General features: G+C 39.9%; 1 protein-coding gene across 1 annotated transcript; it reads left to right on the top strand.

Annotated features, from left to right (window-relative positions):
- Window positions 1-4,514: 4,514 nt before the first annotated feature.
- On the top strand, window positions 4,515-16,553 carry rac3a (Rac family small GTPase 3a). Its single transcript, XM_010905678.5, has 6 exons — window positions 4,515-4,742; window positions 7,169-7,240; window positions 8,339-8,456; window positions 10,680-10,742; window positions 10,932-11,091; window positions 14,478-16,553. Exons 1-6 carry the CDS (start codon window positions 4,708-4,710, stop codon window positions 14,606-14,608), a joined length of 579 nt encoding a protein of 192 aa, XP_010903980.1. The 5' UTR covers window positions 4,515-4,707; the 3' UTR covers window positions 14,609-16,553.
- The last annotated feature ends 7,886 nt before the right edge of the window (window positions 16,554-24,439 follow it).

Here is a 24,439-nt window from a genome sequence, read left to right as displayed (position 1 = left end):
TTAGAAAATATTCAAATCCCCAAGGAAACCACGCCCACTGCACCCCCTCCCCCGCTCCCACCCCACACTAGTGTCACGTTTGAAACAGGAATCAGACAGGTAAATGAGGCTAAATGTTTTATTTGCAGAATGGATCGGGAACCAGAGATAATGGTGAGTAGACAGAACGATGACAGTTGTAAATGACTTAGCTGGTTGATAATCAAAGCCTTTCTTGCAAGGGAAGCGGATGGTGAACAGAAGCATACGGTAGCAAGGTTGAAGAAGATCAGGAAGCAGGCTATATCAGAACGGGAAATCTCAGTAAGTGTCCGGAAGGTAAGAGGTGAGTCTGAGAGTCTATGTAGAGACGAGACCAGATGATGACTGAAAGGTGAGGGGGGTTTATCAAGGGTGAGCTGGTGATGGGATCCAGGTGGGGATGATTAGAATTCTGGTGATGAGGAACGAGTGGGCGGTGTTACCGATGAGGGTGATTGAGGCGTGGTGGATGGCGGAACCCTGACAACTAGGACGCTGTGGTGAAAGCAAAGGACTTAGGTGAAAGGCAGGCATGGCCGTTTCTCTAGGTCTAGGAGACACTGAACGGGTGGTCATTGCAGGTGTGCGGGCTGCACTCCATGGTGTACCTCCCCCGGTCCAGTCCACAACATCAACGGTAAGTTAAGTTGTTTTAATTTTAGTTCTTTATGCATTCTGGAGCGAGGGAGGGGGTGGGGGTGGTGCAGCACGATTTGAAGCCACTGCAGTGGGCGTGGTTTCCTTGGGAATTTGAATATTTTCTAAATATTTAGCTTTACACTTGGTGACACATTTAGATATAATGTTGAAAATGTATCAGCTAAAAAGTGTAACCAAACTTTTACATTCGGCACCCCATAGTCTTGAGGAGAAGGTTGAAGATCCATGAATTAGTCCAAATAAAAAAAGAAGTCTTCAGCCGAAAAGGAATTATCACAATGTTGAACATGTGCGATTCCGCTGTGCATAGACAACAAACAAAAAAGCTCAACATTGAATACGGTCAAAGGAATATGACCGTGAACTAGAACAAACAATGCAAGCGGCCAGTGGAATGGGACCACTGTGATTTTAAGAATCATTATCATAATTATGGTAATGCTAATGTGACCGTTAAAAGAGAAATTGTCCTTTGAAAACCTTAAAGACGCTAGTGTTAAGTGTGAGGATACCTAGAACAAACACTGAATCGATGACAAAACCCTTTGCCACAACTACTGGCTAAATACCCAACTAAATCAAATTGGAAGCAGGTGTGTAGTATGCACAGTTCAAGTCCCTTCGTAACTGGAGTCTTCCTGGACACCGAAGGCGAGCCGGGAGAGGCGGGCCGGGAGAGGCGGGCCGGGAGAGGCGGGCCAGGAGAGAGACACCAAGGATGGAGAGATCAGCATAGATATAGCAATGTTTGAATGGGCTAGTCATTGACATGCCTGGCTAAACAACCAGCCTTTCATAATAACTCCTGTAGTTGGGTATACGTTTAGGTCTGGAAATAATTTATTGGCTGTTTACCAAAATATAGTTGCAGTTAAATAATGTCAAGTTTCAGTTAAATAGTGAATATAAGTGCAGTCTCTCTGCTTTAATTTGGGGCTATTCACAACCAAAGTGGAAGAAGGATTTAGGAATTACAGTTCTTTAATATGCAGCCCCCTATTTTTCAAGAGACTTCTTGATTCTGTCCAAGTTTGATCCATGAGCAAAATAAATGTATCCGGAAGTCAGGGGAGAGACATCTTTATTCAGCATGAGGCTATGATGTTAACCTTCCATCTTTTTCATTGTTCTCTCCAATAATTACAGAGGCAACACAGTCTTTTATACCAGGATACATAGAAGGTGGCCAGTGGTCATAACCAACCATTACACATTCCAATACCCTCCAATAAGAAAGGTTTATCCTACAACAGACACTAGTATGTTCCAACCTATGGTCAATGGGCCTATCCATAGAGCCTATGTCAGTCACATGGGCAACTCCTTGCAGGAGGTATGGACAGAATGTATGGACAGAATGAATGGGGCCCTACAGTAACAGGCATCACTCCCTATCTATCCTAGTCAGCACATCTGTGTTGTGTTAAGTTTCTCATGGCCATTTCCTATCAAGACCAAACGTAATTGGACAATTAACTCAAAATCTGTTTCATGGACAAGTGTGGACTATTCCTTGGTTATTTCATCATCAATTAAGCAATTAAAAAGTCTAGAGCTGATTCCAGGTGTGGCATTCGTGTTTAGAAGCTGTTGCTGTGAACCCACAATGTGCAGTCAAAGGAGCTCTCAATGCAAGTGAAACAGGCCATCCAAATCAGAGAGATAGCAGGAACATTAGGAGTGTGCTTTGCAACCAAAAAAAGAACACACTGGTGTGCTCTGCAACACAAAGGCCTGGACGTCCACAGAAGACAAGTGGTGGATGATCGTTGGATCCTTTACAAGGTAAAGAAAAATCCCTTCACAACATCCAGCCAAGTGAAGAACACTCTCCTTATCCAAGTTTACCATAAAGAGAAGGCTTCACAAGAGCAAATACAGAGGGTTCACCACAATGTGCAAACCATTCATTAGCCTCAAGAATAGAAAGGCCAGATTAGACTTAGACCTAAAAAAGGCAGCCCGGTTCTGGAACAGCCTTCTTTGGACAGATGAAACTAAGATCAACCTGTATGAAACTAAGAAAAAAGTATGGAGATGGCTTGGAATGGCTCATACCACATCGTCTGTAAAACACGGTGGAGGCAGTGTGATGGTATGGACATGCATGGATTCCAATGGCACTGAGTCACTAGTGTTTATTGATGATGTAACAGAAGACAGAAGCAGCTAGAGTGTATAGGGATATATTGTCTGCTCAGATTCAATGAAATTCAGCTAAGTTGATTGGACAGTGCTTCACTTTACAGATGGGCAATGACCCAAAGCACTGCGAAAGAAACCAAGGGGCTTTTGAAGGCAAAGAAGTGGAATATTATGCAATGACATAGTCAATCACATGATCTCAACCTGATCAAGCATGCATTTTACTTGCTAAAGACAAAAGTTAAGCTGAAAGTCTGCACTTCAATAGCATCTCGGTTGTTTCATTTCAAATCCATTGTGGTGGTGTACAAAGACAAAATTATGATAATTGTGTCAGTGTCCAAATATCTCCGGACCTAACTGTATACTCTGACAGTAACAGTACAACACTTGCAAATACAGTAGCAGGTAATACCCTGGAGACCACAGCAGGATAATTAAACCATATTTTGATGCAGCATCTGCCTAAAACAAGGGATGTAATACATTACCTCTTCCTAACACAATAAAGAACAGAACGTATTACTTATTACCTATATTATTACTTACTGGAAAAGAGACTAGTGGATCACAACTGCTGAGGGAGACTTGTAGGTGGGACCTAAAAACTCTCTCATAATTCTGAAGCATCCCAACCTCTAAACCAGACTCTAGTCAGACCAATATTTTATTACAATATTATTATTATTATACTCTTACTCAAATCTAGAAAGGACTCATCTAAGGAGTAACTTACCTTAGAGCCCATCTCACGCTGCAGTCCCAAGGTTAGAAGGTATGTTTGACTGTCTTTAATTATGAATTTGGCTTGCCCTCATCCAATATATAGTTGATGTAGAGACTATAGTGCATGTTACGAAACTTCAGGTAATTTATATTAAAAAAAAACAGCATGTACAGTAAAACAACATTGCATACATCGTTACTATGAAACAAGCTGTATCACATGTTTATATGTACCAATTTCTCCTGAAGATGATGACCTCCTTTTATGAACCCCACAACACAAATGACAGTAATAGGAAATTAATAACAAGACAAATGAATACATACCGTCTGCCCATTTACAGTACATCCAGCTCGATTTCAATTCTCACACACACGTGCATCTTCTTTGGATTTAGTGTTTGATGCAGTATTGGAATGGTGGTATATGTTTCGCATGAAAAATACATGAGCTGACAGTCACTTCAAATGGATTTCTCTGTTAACATATTCTTATAGGTGCAGTCATTGTATGCATTATGCTATGCATCAGTCGTTATGTATATAGTATTAAGGAAACTTAAAATGCAACTTCTACGATGTGTTTCTATTGTAGCTGGTTTAGGATAGATCCCAGGTAAATTGGCTGCCAAATTGCTCCAATCTGATGTATACTGGCTCTATGACATCAGCCTGTTTACCTTTCTGTTATCTATGAAACTCAAGCATTTAGGTTGTGTGTCTCAGTGTCCACACACTGGCATTGTCGTTTGTATGAACATAGATATCTGGCAGAATGGGACAACCGTCCAACCCGCCATGCAAAATGAATATAGAATGGTATTTCCAAATCGTGCACTACCAGCAGCCTATTTTGTCCCTTAGATAAAATTCGCGTATCCTACGAGTCACAGGAAATAGCGTGCTTATTTTGGATGAAGTTCACAACGGCGCTTCTAGAGAAAGTGACGACTTTTCCTTTAAAAACTTTCGTTTTTTCCCGGGACCTTCCGTCATGATTCGGCACTACATTTGCTCGCTACAGCCTCGTTGCAAGCTGGCTGGCTGTACTGTACCAGCCCACTTCTATTAACGATATCAGAAATAAAAAAACGGTTTGTCATATTTAAGCGTTGCTACATCAAGACAACCGTTTGACACCGACCTTTCTACATTATGCAGGCTATCAAATGCGTCGTGGTGGGAGATGGGTAAGACATTTTGTGTATTTGAAAGTTAGAAATGCTTTTCGCTGTAAAAGGGCAATTGGTGCAAATATGTCTCGGCTGAATAGGTTGGCTTTCAGTTATCTAATGTCAGTTTTTGTTAATTTATCTGTGGCAATATTTAACTAACTAATTGTGTTAGAATTTGTGATTACATGTTTTAATTTCCCAATAGTTCATAAATGAGGCCTATACGATTCCCCGGCTTTTGAATACATATACGGGAGGTTTTTTATGTAGTTTTTTTTTTTTAGATTTAAAGCATTCACTTACTAACGTGATTTAATAAGCTAATGACTATTGGTTTTGGGGATTCTTAATGCAGGAATAAAGCTGGGAGATCTTGGCTGATAAACACACTTCATGATGTAATGCTTCCACACCTACACACAGATCCTACGGGGGCGTGTGGAGGGGTTTGCAAGACACCCTTCATAAGGGCCTACCATACATGTTTATTTTAGTGCTGCAGCCTTTTTAGATAGGCTGCAGATGGCTGAGGGATGTGGACATTTAGTAAATCTAGTAATTTATCCAGTGCATATTACATCAGCAATCTGCCACCATAACAGGGAGGTAGAAACGCTGCCACACATCCCTCGACACAACGTCATCAGTCACGGACTAAATTCCTCCAAATGTGTAACAACACTTTAATTGCTCTGTGTGTGTAATAACACTGGGATTTTTCAATGTTATTGTCAATTTTATTGATTGCAAAACGAAAGTGGAAAGAAAAAACTATCAGAAATTACATCACATTTAATACCCAAGGTTTCCTAGCTTGGTCCAGCAGTCTAAATCTACAGAAATAAAGACTCAAAACATTCCAGTTGATGAAGGCATTTACATTTGTTATTAACTGTGTACAGTGTAACAATGTGTCTCAGATAAATATTGTTGACTCTATATTGTTTTCTTTGCTCCACTGGTTTTCCTTTTTTCAGGGCAACAAGCTACTTATCTTGTTACCCATTGGGGAATTTTGGCACACAGATATGGATGTTTATCAATGTTTGATTTTAAATTCTTTGTCGGTCTAAAGAAAATATGTACTGTAAAAAAGTTTATTTAAATGCTTTTCATTTTACGTATTATTTCCTGTATTTCAGAATTAAAATAAGATGGTGCTGAAATTACAAATAAATTAACTTACAGTTAGTATTTGTAATGAGAAAACACAAGAATTGTCTGTTTTCCAAAAGACTGTAAAAAAAATAAGAAAAACTGTAAAAAAATAAGCATTCCTTTAAATTATGGGTATCCCAGCATGTTCTGTGGCTCTTAATTCTGTTACTGTTCATGTTCATGTTTGAAAGATGAGTTGTTTTGGGCCAGCCTGTTGTTTATGTCCAGTGTTGGCCTTAACGGGTTATTTGAGAGGAGGGGAGGTTGTGTAGCATACTGCTCAATGATCCACAATGGACATTTATATGTAATGAGTACTCTACTTGTTTCTTGGTCTTGTTAAAGATTGAAACAGTAAAGAGCTGTTTGTACCACAGCATTATATGTTAAGGGAAAGTTGAGGACAAAATGGGCTTCAAATAGTTATTTTTCTTAATTTTTTTCTCTTTCTTCCCTGTCTTTTTGAGCTTGTCAGAATGTTCTCTCATCTTTTTCCTGTCTTACTATCACCCCCCTATACATTTAAGCCATTATCTCTGTATCCACACTTCCTACTCTCATCTCAGCTGCTATAGTGTGTGTGTGTGTGTGTGTGTGTGTGTGTGTGTGTGTGTGTGTGTGTGTGTGTGTGTGTGTGTGTGTGTGTGTGAGTTTGTGTGTGTGGGACTGTATGTTTTTTCCTCTCCTTTTTAAGCTCGTACTGTATATTTGTACTGCTTCTTTCTGGGAGGCAGTAGGATGGAAGATAGGAGTGGATCTGATTGTTAGGGGGGCAGTGCACCAGAAGTCTTGGGAAGCGGCTGTTCCCACACATAAACACACACACTCACACATAAACGCACACACTCACACATAAACGCACACACTCACACGTACACACTGTGCCGCGGGTGGGGGGGGGGTTTGGGGGGGTTGCTGCCAAATAAATTTGACTTAGTGACTCTACAGCAATGGAATTAACATAAACAACAACAAATGTTTCCTTTTTTATTGCCATTTACATAAGAGAAAGAAATGCACATGATCTGTTGAAAAATAAATAAATGATGTTCCTTCTTCACCAGTCAGAATTACTTTCTGGTACTGTCAAATCTAAGGGGTTCTGACAGAACCAGCCACACACAGACACGTTCCTCAGAGTCTCCTTGTCCATGAATGAGGTCATACTAGATTGTTACCAAAGTGAATTTATCATCATTGGTCCTGGCTACTACACATTGGTTTTGGTTCACAGCCATTGCTGGGATGTAGTGCTGCTGATGCTTTTCATTTGTCTGTTCCAGAGCGGTGGGTAAGACATGTCTACTCATCAGCTACACGACCAATGCCTTTCCTGGAGAATACATCCCTACAGTGTGAGTAAAATGTCAACACTGTGTCTGTGTATACAAGTATCACCATACTGGTGTAGACCAGAAGTTATAAAAAGGGAGGGCATCCCATAGGGAGGGTGAGGACCTGTGTATCCATCCTCACATAGAAAAAGGTGTATGTTAGGCTTGGCAAGCAAGCATGTTTGTTTATATAGCCCAGTTCATACATAGAAGCAATTCAATGTGCTTTACAGTGAAAATAAAAAAATAAAAAATGCTATGGAATTAAAACAGTCAGATTGTTACAATTCTCTAGCTCAGCTGTCTCCAGGGGGACTGCATGAACTTCAACACCCCGGTATCTCAATCCTCACATTCCAATGCTGGGATGAACCTGTCAGTCCCTTTGTGAGATAATCATTGCATCAATGTCTAACTTGGCTCTCTGCAGGGGGACATTTATGCCATGTCTGTACATGCATTTAATATTCATCCTCAATGAGTTACAGTTACCATAACTGTTTACTGTACCACCCTGGTATCTTAATCCTAACGCTCCAGCGCTTGGATAAACTCGTCAGTCCTTTTGTGAGATAATGACCTACATCGATGTCTAAACAGCAGAACAAGAACCTGCATTATCCGTCATCAGCAGACTGTTACATTTACACAGAGGTTATTCCTCTGATAGCACCAGAACTTGCATTACGATTGGTAAAAGATATCAAAATAGTAATGTAATAATAAAATAAATCAAAAAGAGAAATGAAATAGCAGCATAATAATAAAACATATAATAAGAAAATAGAAATAGAAAATCATAGGAAGCTATAAAAGCTGTAAGACTAAACAGTGCAGTTAAGTTTAGTACTTTACTTGTTTAGGGATAAGGTTAAGGTGATTTTGAGATTTATGGTTAGAATTAAAGCTAATATTACAGGTTAGGTTTAGATTTATGGTTAGGATTGGGTTAAGGCCACTTTTAGGATTATGGTTTAGGGGTAGTAAAATTTGGACTCAAAAAGTGTTAATACAAGTCTGTGTGTTACAGACCTTATGCTGCTAGCTATCTGAGTATCACTCCCCAACCAATCATTGAACGTAGGTCCTGTCTATTCCCTCTCCTTCCGGTTCTCTCAGGTTTGACAACTACTCAGCCAATGTGATGGTAGACGGGAAACCAGTGAACCTGGGCCTGTGGGACACAGCTGGGCAGGAGGACTACGACCGGCTCAGACCTCTGTCTTATCCTCAGACGGTAACAGACACAGATATTGAGGCTATGGGCACATACAGAGCTTGGATACAGTGTTCTTTACTGCTCCTAATTTATATTGTTCTGCTTCTCTTTTTTTCTCATCTTCTCGCTGTCTCCTCCTCATTGTTCGGTCTCCTCCTCATTGTTTGGTCTCCTCCTCATTGTTCGGTCTCCTCCTCATTGTTCTGTCTCCTCCTCATTGTTCTGTCTCCTCCTCATTGTTCTGTGTCCACGTTGTTCTACCTCCTCCTTACACTTTCACCTCCTCTATCCCCTCCTCAGTTCTCTGGGACCTCTTCTCTCTGTCACCTCCTCTTCTCTCTGTCTCCCCCTCTTCACTATGTCACCTCTTTACTATGTCACCTCTTTACTATGTCACCTCTTCACTGTCTCCTTTTCTTTGAATTTGTCAAATTACTGGAGCAGTGTTGTATGTCTGAGAAGTGTATACGAGCTGCCTTTTCATTCCCCTGCATACAGACACACACACAATGCACTCCAATGTGTCATACTCTATCACTCTATCATATTCCCAGTCTATCCAAATCCTCCATCTTGTGCTCTCTGTCCCTCTCTGTCCCTCTCTGTCCCTCTCTGTCCCTCTCTGTCCCTCTCTGTCCCTCTGCCTCAGTCATTCACCACACAGTTTCCTGTTATTCCAATGTGTTTTCGTCGTTATCTCCGCGGCAACGCTCGGCTAGACATACAACTTCTGCCTGCGGCCTAAAAGGAAATGGTTGGGGGGGGGGGCGCTATTTTATTGTCACACACGTCACTGCCAGTGGATGGGAACAGTCAGGTGGTCTATAGAAATGACTGTAGCTGTAAGCACATACCACACGCACAGGAGATGCATTGTGATTCCCCAGGCCTCAAGGCCTCATAATCTTAATGAACTCTGAGACCTCCAAGACACTAGAGCAATTGTCGCCTCTCTCACACGAGTCCTGATTAACGATCATCGAATTCCCACTGGCCATTTTTAGCAGCAATTACTTTGTAATAGGTAGTATGTGTGCACACATGAAATACAAAGTCCCCTTTCCTTGTCGACTCCCTTGCTGACTTTTGCTAACAGTTTCTTAAACTTTCTGATTGGCTCAGACGTCACGAATAGCGTCTAGCGATTGAGCAAGGCCAATCGCTAAAGACTAAGCACTAGCCGTGGGCGGTCAACAAGACACAGCATGAGCACAGCTTGAGGTGAGTTAGTGACCGCAGGTAAGATTAGCCCCAAGTGATCCTATAGTTTTGAGGCTTTCACTAGGCTTGAGACAAGGCCAGTGTATATCACTAATCACACCCTGGAGCCCTCAAACTCTGAACCTCAAGGCCAGTTCCAATCCAAGTTTTCCCTCAGGGACTTATTTAGACCTGGGACAGCAGGTGGGTGATACTAATGATGAAGTAGAACAGAACCAGCAGGCTCCAAGCCTCATAGTATAAGAGTTAGTAGAATTATATAGTTTGATAAATATAAGTGTGATGTGCAAAAATGTACATTCTCACACACTTGCGATGACTCAATCATAATGCATTCACAGCTAACTGTCCAGCTTTCTTTTGGGTCAGTGGGACATATTTTAATTATTGTGTTTCAAAGCATAGGTGCAGTCAGGGTTTTAAGGGTGTCTGAGTGTAGTGTGTTTAAACTAAAGTGACTGAGTGTAGTGTGTTTAAAAGAGTGTCTGAGTGTAGTGTGTTTAAAAGAGTGTCTGAGTGTAGTGTGTTTAAAAGAGTGTCTGAGTGTAGTGTGTTTAAACTAAAGTGACTGAGTGTAGTGTGTTTAAAAGAGTGTCTGAGTGTAGTGTGTTTAAAAGAGTGTCTGAGTGTAGTGTGTTTAAAATAGTGTCTGAGTGTAGTGTGTTTAAAAGAGTGTCTGAGTGTAGTGTGTTTAAAAGAGTGTCTGAGTGTAGTGTGTTTAAACTAAAGTGACTGAGTGTAGTGTGTTTAAAAGAGTGTCTGAGTGTAGTGTGTTTAAAAGAGTGTCTGAGTGTAGTGTGTTTAAAAGAGTGTCTGAGTGTAGTGTGTTTAAAAGAGTGTCTGAGTGTAGTGTGTTTAAAAGAGTGTCTGAGTGTAGTGTGTTTAAAAGAGTTTCTGAGTGTAGTGTGTTTAAATGCAAGTGTCAGAAGGCAGTGTGTTTGAACAAGAGTGAGTGTCACAGAGTGCTGTGGGTAAGTAATTTCTTAGCATGGTGTGTTTTCTTTGTGTTCTTCCTTTCAGGATGTGTTCCTGATATGTTTCTCATTGGTGAGCCCCGCGTCCTTTGAGAATGTCAGAGCTAAGGTGAGTGTCTCCCAGCCTGTACTGAACTACGATACTTGTTGCAGAGGGGGAGTTAAGGCCAAATATTATTGCACACACAAATGACACACTACGTTGAAAACAAGTTCACAAAGAAATTCCTGTGGCATCTCTCTGTTGACCACACTCCATTGGCCATCATGACCTTGTACCCTCTGTGACCTTTAACAGTGGTACCCAGAGGTACGCCACCACTGCCCCAACACCCCCATCATCCTGGTGGGCACCAAGCTGGACCTGAGGGATGACAAGGACACTGTGGAGCGACTGAGGGACAAGAAGCTGTCCCCCATCACCTACCCCCAGGGTCTGGCCATGGCGCGGGAGATCGGTGGGTGTCTGTGGAGGGAGGGGACCAGGGCACTTACTAATAACTTACCGTGTTTTATGTACCACCTACCTACAAGTATTGGGACAGTAAAGACATTTTCATTCTTTTGACTCCCAAAGTTTCAAATTAAAGGTATATATACACTCACCTAAAGGATTATTAGGAACACCTGTTCAATTTCTCATTAATGCAATGATCTAATCAACCAATCACATGGCAGTTGCTTCAATGCATTTAGGGGTGTGGTCCTGGTCAAGACAATCTCCTGAACTCCAAACTGAATATCAGAATTGGAAAGAAAGGTGATTTAAGCAATTTTGAGCGTGGCATGGTTGTTGGTGCCAGACGGGCCGGTCTGAGTATTTCACAATCTGCTCAGTTACTGGGATTTTCACGTACAACCATTTCTAGGGTTTAGAAAGAATGGTGTGAAAAGGGAAAAACATCCAGTATGACGCAGTCCTGTGGGCGAAAATGCCTTGTTGATGCTAGAGGTCAGAGGAGAATGGGCCGACTGATTCAAGCTGATAGAGGAGCAACTTTGACTGAAATAACCACTTGTTACAACCGAGGTATGCAGCAAAGCATTTGTGAAGCCACAACACGCACAACCTTGAGGCAGATGGGTTACAACAGCAGAAGACCCCACCGGGTACCACTCATCTCCAATACAAATAGGAAAAATAGGCTACAATTTGCATGAGCTCACCAAAATTGGACAGTTGAAGACTGGAAGAATGTTGGCTGGTCTGAGGAGTCTCGATTTCTGTTGAGACATTCAGATGGTAGAGTCAGAATTTGGCGTAAACAGAATGAGAACATGGATCCATCATGCCTTGTTACCACTGTGCTTGCTGGTGGTGGTGGTGTAATAGTGTGGGGGATGTTTTCTTGGCACACTTTAGGCCCCTTAGTGGCAATTGGGCATCGTTTACCCTTGAATGTTTGTCCTTGTTACAGACACACAAGGTGACACACACAGGTTAAAATGGCAATTAAAGATGAATTTCCCACATGTGGCTTTTTAAATTGCAATTAGTGTCTGTGTATAAATAGTCAATGAGTTTGTTAGCTCTCACGTGCATGCACTGAGCAGGCTGGATACTGAGCCATGGGGAGCAGAAAATAACTGTCAAAAGACCTGCGTAACAAGGTAATGGAACTTTATAAAGATGGAATGGGATATAAAAAGATATCCAAAAGCCTTGCAAATGCCAGTAAGTACTGTTCAATCACTTATTAAGAAGTGGACAAATAAAACCCACAGGTAACCTCAGGAGAAATACAGGCTGCTCTGGAAAAATACCTTGAGGTTGTTTTAAGGAGCAGGATACGACGGTACTTGAACAAAAATGAGCTGCATGATCGAGTTGCCAGAAAGAAGACGACCAAAGACTTTGCATGACCTGGAGGCATTTTGCAAAGAAGAATGGGCAGCTATACCACCTGCAAGAATGCGGGGCCTCATAGACAACTATTACAAAAGACTGCACACTGTCATTGATGCTAAAGGGGGCAATACACAGTATTAAGAACTAAGGGTATGCAGACTTTTGAACAGGGGTCAGTTCATTTTTGTCTTTGTTGCCATGTTTTGTTTAACGGTTTTGCCATTCTATAATAACCTACAGTTGAATATGAATCCCATAAGATTCATGTTTTCTTTACAAATGGTACATACATTACCAATTCTCCAAGGTTATGCAAACCTTTGAGTGTTTAAATCATAGATTGTCAGATTTTGTTTTGAGGTTTTGTGTTCCTGTCGTCTTCACCTTTTAGAAATGAAAACACATTGATTCTGTTCACCTGTGCTGTCCCCCCCCCCCCACCACCAGGTGTCCCCTCGTTATTCCTGCCTACCTGTCTTCTGTTTGTTCTAGTTGCCAGTTCGTCTTGTGTGTTTCTTCCAAGTTGTCCCCACATTTCTTGGTATTCTCAGTGTTCCCAGTGCCTGTTCCAGAGTTCCTGTGTGCTGAACCCCTCTCTGTTTAACAACCTGATTCCCTGCTCACCGTCAGTCTGTACCTGGGTGCTGAACCCCTCTCTGTTTAACGACCTGATTCCCTGCTCACCGTCAGTCTGTACCTGGGTGCTGAACCCCTCTCTGTTTAACGACCTGATTCCCTGCTCACCGTCAGTCTGTACCTTCGCCTTTTAGTCCTGTGTACCGAACCCTTGCCTGCCCACTTCCTGAACCTTGCCTGTCGTTTCAATTTAATGAAACACCTGAACAGTAGTTCCTGCATCCTGTGTTGGGCACTTGGGTCCACACATGGCTCTGATTGGGCCCAGTGAATGACATAAAGGTCACAGCCTCACAGTTAGCTGTGTCACTGAGACCAGGGTTCAGCTTCGGCATACTGAGTAGCCCAATGGTAATTGCTCAGCACTGTCAGAGTTTGGGGGGTTAGTAACTGAATTGGATTGCCTTGACTCTATTACGCTCTACTAACTCGTTGTAGAAGGCCAGAAAGTAAGTTATTTCCGTCACGTATCGATTCCAGTCTAGATTACCTGGTTGAGCAAGCAGCAAGATACTTTAAAGAATGGCATTGTATGTGTTTCAAGAGACATATCTCTACAGAGTCCTCTAGTAGTTGCAGTGATAAAGCAGGGCCTTAATACTAAATTGGAGGTAACATATTTGGGGGGGGGATGGGGTAAAGGTCAAATACAGCAAAAAAATGACAATACTTTCTATATATAGTCCACGTATTTTGGAGCATCAAAGGTTTTGATATTAACTAATTGGATTTTAAAACCAAACATCTGCAGAATCGAGACAAACAGTGAAAAAGGCTTCACTGTCCAAATACTTACGGAGGGCACTGAACCCTTAAGATTAATGCTCTAACTTACTCTGTGTAGATAAACAGGTGTGTGTGTGTGTGTGGCAGTATGAGGGGGACAATTTGTCTCATCCAGCCTCTTCGATTTCTAGGGTTTACCTGTGTCTGTTCTTTTATTATGTTATTGTGCAGATCAGTCCTTAATGTCAGCCAAGTTCAATGCTGAATACTGACAGTAATAGCTTCATTTCTGCACCGCCTCTTTTCCCCCTTTGTTCTAATGCAAACTGTCACACTTATTCACACACACACAAAACAAGACAAACACAGACAGACAAACACAATACTGTGTAAACGGTGCGTCATCCCTTGCTTTTATTCAGGAGACATGAGGGCCCAAGCACCGGGAAAACCACAAAAAACACAGTCGGCACGTGGGTTGGTGCACCAGCCTTGAGAAGGAATGTAACAATGTGTGCAGTTGGAAATCCAGTGCATTTGTTTGAGTGACACATCTTTTTCCCTGGTCATGTTTGTGGTTCCTGTGTTTGTTCTTGCCCCAGATTTTATTTCAAAGCTGTACCTTCCCCACAGGTGCGGTGAAATACCTGGAGTGCTCTGCCTTAACCCAGAGGGGACTGAAGACCGTGTTCGACGAGGCCATCCGTGCCGTCCTATGCCCTGCACCAGCCAGGAAGAAGTGCAAGAGGTGCATCATCTTCTGAGGGAGGTGTGGATGTCTGCGAGAAAAAACAACATAAGATATTGTTTTATAGAAGGTGTTTACAGTTGTCAAGGTCTCTGTTGGCATTCTATTCCTATTGGCCTTGGGCAATGCCCAAGGGAACAGCATGTAATTTGTTAAGTGGTCAAATGTGACGCTCATCAGATAAACGTTGTTGACATACAAGTGGGTCAAAGATTAAATATCGAGATTGGTTTCCAAATGCCACCCTATTCCTTCAATAGTGTCTAGAGCCGATGGGGTTCTGGTCTAAAGAAGTGCACTATGCAGGGAATAGCGTGTCATTTAAGACGGTGCCGAAGGTGACATTTAATTGAACTCTACAACTTTGAAATAGACTCTGTGTGCCTTATGACTTAACTCAGTTGAGTGAATTAAAAGGCTGAGGATCTCAGAGAGAGACGGAGTCTAGATGGACGTGTACAATAGGACCAATCACAGCGGGTTGAAGATATTGGACTGTCCGGATCCACTGAACTTCTTACCTTAATAGGGCTTAACACAGAGTACACTTACACACTCTCCCCATCCGTAAAGCATAGTGGTAATGTTTCAGGGCCGATGTTGATTGGTCATTCACGCCATAGCAGTCATGGTGGTCATGGCCATCACTTTCACCATTTGTTCCCTTTTTTCTTTATCCTGTCTTTCTATATTCTGTCCTTCTATATTAGCTCTGTGGGGGCGTGGCTACTTACAGTGTTGTGAATAGCATCTGCATGATATCATTCATTTTAACTCTAAATGATCTGGCTCCCAACTGTCCCTCCATTCCCTATACAGTGCCCCCCTACTGACTGGGTTCCAAAAAGGGCCAGTGCACTAAATAAGGAATAGGGTGCTTTTTGCAAAGATCTTCTGCATGTCCTCTGCGATGTGGAATCCCATACTGAAATATGTGAAACATCTCAATTAGATTTGAATTACCAAATAAAAAAAATTAAATATGTTTCCAAATGTTCTGTCAAATATTTGAATACATTAAAAAAGTATTTACATTTTTTTTTGTATTTCACATGTATCCTAAAATGCGAACACATTTTCAACTAAATGTAAAGATGGGATTCTACATTATGGAGTATGATTTCAAAACAGTTTACACAGTTTATAATTGCTTTGTGCTTAAAATCCTGCATTACTTAACTGTTACTCAAGCCAGCTTTTTCTACTGATCCGGTCAGATGGTCTTTAAAACCTCTTATCCATTAAGTGTTTAGGTTTTTCTATATATTTCTCAGTGCAGACCATGATTGTAGTTTAAAAAATGACTTCCATTTTTGAGAATGTACGTATTCTAATAGTTGACTTCCAGTGGAACTCATTAGGAGAGTGGCATTTAGTCCAAAAGGACGAATTATTTGATTCCTTTGGAAATCCAACCAATTTCATGTAATTTATAAAATTTAATATACAACATATTAATTCACAGAATACAGAAACATGTCAAAACAGTGTTTTCTTTATCGTTACATTATTCACTGTATCCTTTTTAACTGTAACCACAAAGAGGTCAATTGTGAGGGCAAATCTTTTTTCTCAATTCACTACTTTGATAATATGGAACTTTTGGGATGTTGTTAAGCAACTAGTTACCAAATAAATGATGGTGGTATGAAAACATTATTTGTATTGTAAACTGAAAACATGAACTTAATAGTAAAGTAAAGCAATTGTGATAAAAGCAGTTGCTCTTGCACAAGGGTAGATGTATGTAGCCTGACAATAAATAAAAATGGTGCCATTCCATAGTTGTATTCTAATACCAAGATGTGTTTCAGTTTTCCTAGTTCAGTAAAAAGCCTAAATGAACCGGCCCCCATATTGTTTATACTGGTGACCTTTAGCTTGCTTTTAAGGGTAGAATTTGGATGCCGCTTTTGTGGATTTTGTTTATTTTTATTATTATTAAAAAACTTACAACATGATCTTGTAATTATTTCAGACCTTTTTAGAATTATTTATTTTTTATTTCAAACATATGCTGGTGTTGTAAAAGAAAACATTACTGAAATGATGTGTAGAATAAAATAACATGTCTTTGCATTTCATTTAATCAAACGGACCTTCCTTAATTAAAATAATTGATATTATACTTCCGGTGTGACCAATTCACATTTAATCTTATAATTTAACTGGAATAAAAGAGCAATTCACTATAAAATTCAGAACTGATTGTAATCTTGCATGCTATTGAGTGTGTGAATTTGTGTGTTTGTGTGCGTGTGTGTGAGAGAGAGATTTATTTTAATGAATTGCATCTGCAATGATAATCTACTCAACTTTAATGAACGATAAACAAAGAACAAAAATGGTCTATAACATGATAAAAAAAATATGAATAAAGATATTTGAATGTATCAATCGCTGTAGCTCTAATTTTCTTTGAGCTTGTGATGTTGATGATTAAGATGATATAGCCTTCATTTGGATTTGGTTCTGGTTTTCACAGTAGTAGTGCGTCATAGCACACTGTATATTTGTATATAGTAAATATGTAGTTTATATTTACAATTCAGTGTTAAGTAAGCATTCATGCCTTGGTTAACTTAGTTAGTTAGTTTCTATCTGCTTGTAAAAGTATGAGCATTTTTAATAAACCTCCAAAATGTGTGGCACCCTTGATAATGATGAGTAAAATCTCTATAAAATGAACAGAGGTAATGATCTATTTTTTCCTAACCATTATATCACTAGAAATAATTTTCAGCCAAAAAATATAGGGACATTTTTGTAGTACTACAATTGCTCAGAAAATCAATAAGTATAATCTGAAATGAATGAAATAAAACCAAATCAGATCAGATGACCAAGCGCTATGACAGCAAACGGGGGAAGCATCCTGCCTTTCATCCTTGTCCCCAACAGGCTCCCCGGTATTGCTGCTATTCCAAAGAGTCCACCTCAATACCTCTGCAGTGTTTCCCCTAAATGCTGCATGGGCGGGGTACTTGTCTGGAATTGGGGGGGGGTTCATCGAGATGCATTCGGCTGCATGGTGCTCATGTAGAATCAACACGAGATCCACCTCTTTGTCAAGTTGTTGGAATTCTGCCATGAAAATCAGTTGGTGGTCTATCCGCCAGCCAATACCCTGCATGTGCTGGACATCAGTGTGTTTAAACTGCTGAAGATGACGTTCAGCAGAAATGATTCACATCTGGGCCTGAAGCAGTGCAATCTCATCATTGGAAAGAACCACTTTGCTGGCATGCTTTGAGTGGCTAACCCTCGAGCGGTTACTAAGAAAAGTATCATAGCTGGTTTTAAGAAGGCCGGGACTTTTTTCCAATCAACAGGCAAGTCATTGACCCAACACAGTTCATGAAACATGTGTCAACCACCCCCAGCAAAATAACAAGAACCCAAACCTCAAAGCAGCTTGGAGAGTTTGTGACTCGTGTCACAGACTTGGACTCAAGTTGCACTTAAGCCACCAATAAATTGACTTGTCACTTGACTTGCGATCTGTTTAAAACACTTGAGACTTGACTTGGACTTGTAGACATTGGATTTGTGCCTTGGAAGGTAAATATAGAATAGCTAAAACTAAGGAAAAAAACTGCCTGGTCTGGTTGCTCAAGATATTAAAGTTGAAAGTCACCTACGTAACGTTAGCGAGAGTGCATCTATTCCTTTCATAATAGCATTTGGCTACCAATATTTTTTACATTCAGTGAGAAGACAAATGTTAGCTTGCTGTCAAAAATTGGGCCTGTTTCAATTTTTTTGCCAGCTAGTTAGTTACAATAGCTAATAACTAGCTAACACATAACCATACAGAACACATAGAGCTGGTAGCTCATTGTTAACCAATGTAAAATAGTCAGACAATTTGGTTAATGTCAGATAAAATAGTATATAGAATAGGCAGGCCCCAGCCTCAACATGATCATACTTCTATCATGAATTAAATGCTGCAATTCAGTATTAGTGTATAGATTATCAATTGTAGGATGTCCTACAGGGTTTTGGGGTCACTTTCCTGTAGGACAGTTCATGCAGGATCATGTAGGAATCCTGCAGGTTGTCCTTCAGGAAATAATTACTGCAGGAATCCTGCAGGTTGTTTTTGTGGAAATAAATCCTGCAGAAATCCTGCTTAAAAAATGTCCTGCAGGAATTCCAACAATTTGTCCTACAGGATTTTGGATCCACTTTCCTGTAGGACAAATTGTTGAATCCTGTAGGTAGTCCTTCAGGAAATAAATCCTGCAGGAATCAATCAAATAACACACAAAATATCCAGCAGAATATTTTCACTAAGACTATCTGCAGGATTCTTTAATCCTGTGAAATATCCTTTAGTTCTGGTTCCTGGAGGTAAAAAAAATGTCAAGGCAATTTTAATGTACAACCTACTTCCTCATCCTTAAGAGAATTTCCTGTACATGCTTTAAAGAGAAGACAGAAAGCAGTATACATCAGATTGCATGGCAATTTTATTGTTCACTGCAGTGTCATGAGTTTGATTTTCCATTTAATATCCAGCACTGCTTAAAAGAGAATTCCCAGGAGAATCACCTGCATGGCTGTCCAGTGTTGACTGTTGTCTATAGAGTCAGTCAGTGGGGAGGACAAGAGAAATACAAGAAGAGCAGAGTCTATCGAATAAAATAGCCCAAACTGTGTGTGGGTGTGTTGTGTGTGGGTGTGTGTGTGTGTGTGTGTGTTACCTTAGCATGATGGCCACCTGTGGTAGTCAGTCTCACTGTTGTTCATAGTCTGGGTCTGAACTGGGGAGGCAATTCGCAAATGGAAAAACATTAAAGAACAGTCAATCTCCCTCGGTCTGGGACTCCATGCAAGGTCTCATCCTGTGGAGTTGCAATGATCATGAGAACGGTGAGGAATCAGCCCAGAACTACACGGGAGGATCTTGTCAATGATCTCAAGGCAGTTGGGACCATAGTCACCAAGAAAACAACTGGTAACACTACGCCGTGAAGGACTGAAATCCTGCAGCGCCTGCAATGTCCCCCTGCTCTAGAAAGCACACGTACCGTCTGAAATTTGCACATGATCATCTTAATTCAGAGGAGAACTGGGTGAAAGGTTGATGAGACCAAAATCAAGCTCTTTGGCATCAACTCAACTAGCCATATTTCGAGGGGGAGGAATGCCGCCTACGACCCCAAGAACACCATCAAACATGGAGGTGGAAACAATATATTTTGGGGGTGTTTTTCTGCTAAGGGGACAGGACAACTTCACCACATCAAAGGGATGATGGACGGGGCCATGTACCGTCAAATCTTGGTTGAGAACCCCCTTCCCTGTGCCAGGGCATTGAAAATGGGTCGTAGATGGGTATACCTGCAAGAGAATGACCCAAAACATATAGGAGTGGCTCAAGAAGAAACACATTGTGTTCCTGGAGTGGCCTAGCCAGCCGCCAGACCTTAATCCAATAGTAAATCTAGGGAGGGAGCTGAAGGTTCAAGTTGCCAAAGTTCGAAGCCTTAATGACTTGAGGACAAAACCCTTCCTGAGATGCAGAGGGGTTGAATCATTATTTCTCTCATTAAAATGCAAATCAATTTATAGGGTTTTTCAGGATTTTTTTGTAGTTATTCTGTCTCTCACTGTACAAATAAACCTACTATTAAAATTATAGACTGATAATAACTTTGTCAGCGGGCAAACGTGCAAAATCAGCAGGGGATCAAATAATGTTAACCCTCACTGTATATGGGTATTCAGTACGGTTTGAGGACTGTAGAGAAAATAATAACACTTTATAATCTTCTTGCTTGGGTACAGACATTGTCTCAGAGCCCTGGTGGTCCAGTACCTCCTGCCAGACAGTAACAGAGCAGATGTCTTGGATGTCCTTATGTAAGATTAGAGTCAGGATATCAGCACCTGAAATACAGCACTTGATTATCACCTCCATTAACAAAAGGTATAATGGATCTAAATTGAAGGCTATTCAACAATTTGGAATGTGGTCAATGGTATGGTGTGATGGCAATTTCTAAAGAGCAAAACAGTGACAAATCCTGCACATTCCAGCTCAATCAGGACACATTCCCTTTGTTCCATTATAACCTAAACATCACACAAAGGACAGCTCTCCTTCCTGCCATAAATACCTTTTTCAACTCTAAGGGGTTCCAACTGAACCCGAACAGACAATAGATGCCCTGGTGAGTTTATACAGATAAGGAGATAAAGAGTAACCATTTCATCAGCTGATACCAGTCAATGATGCCCCCTTGGCAAATACCAGATCCCCCACATTCCTCTACCTATCTAAACAGTGGGACTCAGTCCTTAAATCAGCGAGAATACATTGTACAAAGAAATTTCCACAACAATGGGTATTGATTTTCTTGCAAATAATAACTCTATCCACTCTCCTGAACATTTCCTACAATGCATTCACTGCGGTGTAGAGAATAGTTTTTTCTGTATGAGTCAATATGTATTTCATATCCATTGCATTACATTGTGGGCAATGGAATGGGTGGAATAAAATGCCAGCAACAATTGCAAATGCACAGTGCCCCTTGATTTCTTTGCATATAATCACTCTATCCACCTTACTTGACATTTCCTACAATACATTCACCGTGGCATATAGAATATTATTTTCTGTATGAGTCTATATGTATTTCTTATCCATTGAGTTACATTGTGGAAAAATAGGGTGTGGAAATATTGTGTTGCTAGATGTAGCATACCATTCCCCATGATTAGACAGGTTTGTCTTACTCTACACACTGTCCTGAATATTTCCTACATTGCTTTCTCTGTAGAATATTCAATAGTTTATGCGCTATGAGGCATTATGTATTCCATATTCTGTCATTGGCATTGTAAGAATTTTGCCATTGGATTGTGTTTTAATACCCTATTTTTATCGAAATGACTCTTAAATATGATCATAATTGAATTGTTATCAATTTTTTGAGAGGTACATTTTCTTAAACAATTAATAAACTCAATTTATCTCAGTTTTGAAGTAATACGTTGGTCTCTTTTATTTTGAAAAATTCTAATTTTCGTGACCCGGAAGAGTTTCTTTAATGTTGCTCACAAGACGCTGATGTTTGTATGTGTGTATATGTATGTGTGTTAGCATCTCTTCATGGTATCTTGTGGTAGTCAGCCGCACTGTTGTTCATAGGCTCGGTTTGAATTGGGGAGGAGAGGATATACATGAGAGATGCAGAATTCGTAGGATGTAAACTGTGTCTGTGTATAGTTGTTAGCTTCTCTTCATGTTCTCTAATGGTAATCTCTGTTCACACTTGTTTTCTGAGAGTTCTTATTAGGCATTTTACTATATTACTATTAGGCTGTTAACTGATTGAAATGGGAAATTGGTCAACAAAATGAAGGAATTTTACAAAAGTACACTAATTACATTATTTCTGAGATTATTTTAACTGGTTTTTGAATAATGCTGTGAGCTGATACACAGCAACAGACAGTTAGGCCAACATTGATGTCATGGCAGTGACAATTCATATCACAGACACCAGTGTTGCTCTAACACATAAAAGAAAGCCAATCTCTAATAACATTACTAGGTAAAAAAGTGAAAAACACCACTGCTTTGGCTAGAGAACTCACATCCATCCACTCAGCGTTCACAACTTGTGGAACCATGTGGAACCATGTGTTTTACTTATAATATCTAATTTGTTTGTCCTGCCACTCTATTAACCCCCATTTGTCTGTGGGTGAAACATGGAGAAATCATTATGGATTGTAAATACCCGAGACCATTGAGAGCAATTGTGCTTTAAATGGTTAATGACATGTTAACTAATGTACTGTTATTGATAGAAAACTTTAGTAACATTACTGGCTAGCTAGGAACTACAGCAACCACTAGCACTACTCGGCCAACGTTAGTAAGTATTCTTGATAAGCTAGACAATTACATACACCAGCTAACGTTAAACATAATGAATACTTACTGGAATATGTGGACAAGGTTTTGATGAACAAAACTTTAGCGTTATAGCTGGGAAAAAACATGGTTACGCTATATGGAGCTAAATCAGGGCCAAATGTTTTGTTAATTTGAAAAATATATATATAGTTGAAAAACTAAAGCTTGAAATAGAAAATGTACGTTTTGTTCTACAATTTGAAAAATCGGAAACTGATAAAAAAGATTTGAAGCGGTAAAAAATAAGATCTGAAAACTAATCTGAAAACATGAAATGTGAAAAATGAAAACATTTATAATTTATTCTAAATAATTCCAGAATTCAATCTACATTTTATTCTCACTGAAAGAAAAATTGGTACACTTATTTTTAGTTTGAATACATGGTTTTATTTTTCAAGTTATAGACCAAAACAATTTCAAGCTTTAGTTTTTCAACTATATATATATATATATATATATATATATATATATATATATATATATATATATATATATATATTCTTTAATTAACAAAACATTTGGCCCTGATTTAGCTCCATAAAGCTAAAGACAGAAAGGTACCTGACATTACTGTACCCTCTTGACTTCAGATATCTGTGAGACCGTTGGAAATATACATGTTCCCAGTCTCGCTTGGACTCGTCAAGTCCCGTGACCCGTAAAACAATCACGCCCAAGCAACACCTGCATGTAAAATGATAAGCAGCCGGTCAGCTTTTGGGAAGAACATCTGTTAGGCTTGCTGTAACAAGAGAATACTGCAGTACATGTTTGCAAAGTCATAATAAGTCACATAATGTAAGAGTTGAAAAGATGAGGCAGTATAATTCTCCCAGAGCCTAATTTATTTATTGTATTTCACTAACACAAAATAACATGACAAAACAGTCATGGTATTGTGCCTATAATTAAAATGGGGGTAACATTACAGTTTTTGATTGTTTTCATATTTTTTCTTGGTGAATTTATTTCTGTAATAGCAGCTGTATTGAAGCCTTTTCTAAACATAACTAGTGCTAGTTTAAAATTCTGAGTGAGTCAATACAAAATACTAGCCCAGATATTATGGTTCGTACTTAGTGTAATTGAAGTCGTCCTGAATTTAAAATCCTGCATGAATTGCCATGGTTGTGCAGGATTCTCAACATTTCTGCATGATATGTCACACACAACCAGGAGCATCAGGGAGATTTCCTGGAGGGTTTTGGCAATCCTTCAGGATTCCAGGACACCTGCATAATTCCTTCACAACAGATAAAATTCCTGCAGGATTCCTGTGGGACTTTTTTGTAAGAGTTGATTTGGGCTAATAGACTGTAACTACAGTATGGCACCTTCCTCAGCAGGAGTTTAAAGGGAATGAGAATGGGGAGAATGTGAGGAGTATGAGGAAGCTTTAGAGGAAGAGAGAGGATGATAAAAAATTATTGGGTGGCTGATGCGGCGGCACATGGCCAAGAGGTGTCTGTCCACAGCCTAAATTGCCATGAGCCATGTTTTCCTTCATTTGATAATTTGCTCTAAATTAGAGATGATGCCCTGGACTAAAACTACTGTTTCTGTTTCTTTATGAAAGTGTTTTTTTTATTCAGCTCATAGTATTTTTTTATTCTTTGAATCAGTGTCAAGTTTGTTTTTTTAATATAAAAATCTAGTGAACTTTCATTAAGAAAAATCAGTTAACCAAAACAAGGAAAATCAAACGTTTTATACAAAAATACCAGTTGCCTTTTTTGTCTGTTTCACTGTTAGCAAACTAAACCAATTCACCGAAAAGAGCCTATATATACTAGTCCAAGGTGATATGATGTATAACTGTATGTGACAAAGCTGGGCTACAGGTGATGTTTCATAAAGTGACAGTTGAGTTAGTTCCGTCACTAACAAATGATGTTATTTGCAATA

Source organism: Esox lucius, chromosome 11 (genome assembly GCF_011004845.1).
Source record: "Esox lucius isolate fEsoLuc1 chromosome 11, fEsoLuc1.pri, whole genome shotgun sequence".
Taxonomy (NCBI): domain Eukaryota; kingdom Metazoa; phylum Chordata; class Actinopteri; order Esociformes; family Esocidae; genus Esox; species Esox lucius.
The sequence above is the reverse complement of the archived record's forward strand: the minus strand, read 5'-3'. Positions and strand labels throughout refer to the sequence as shown.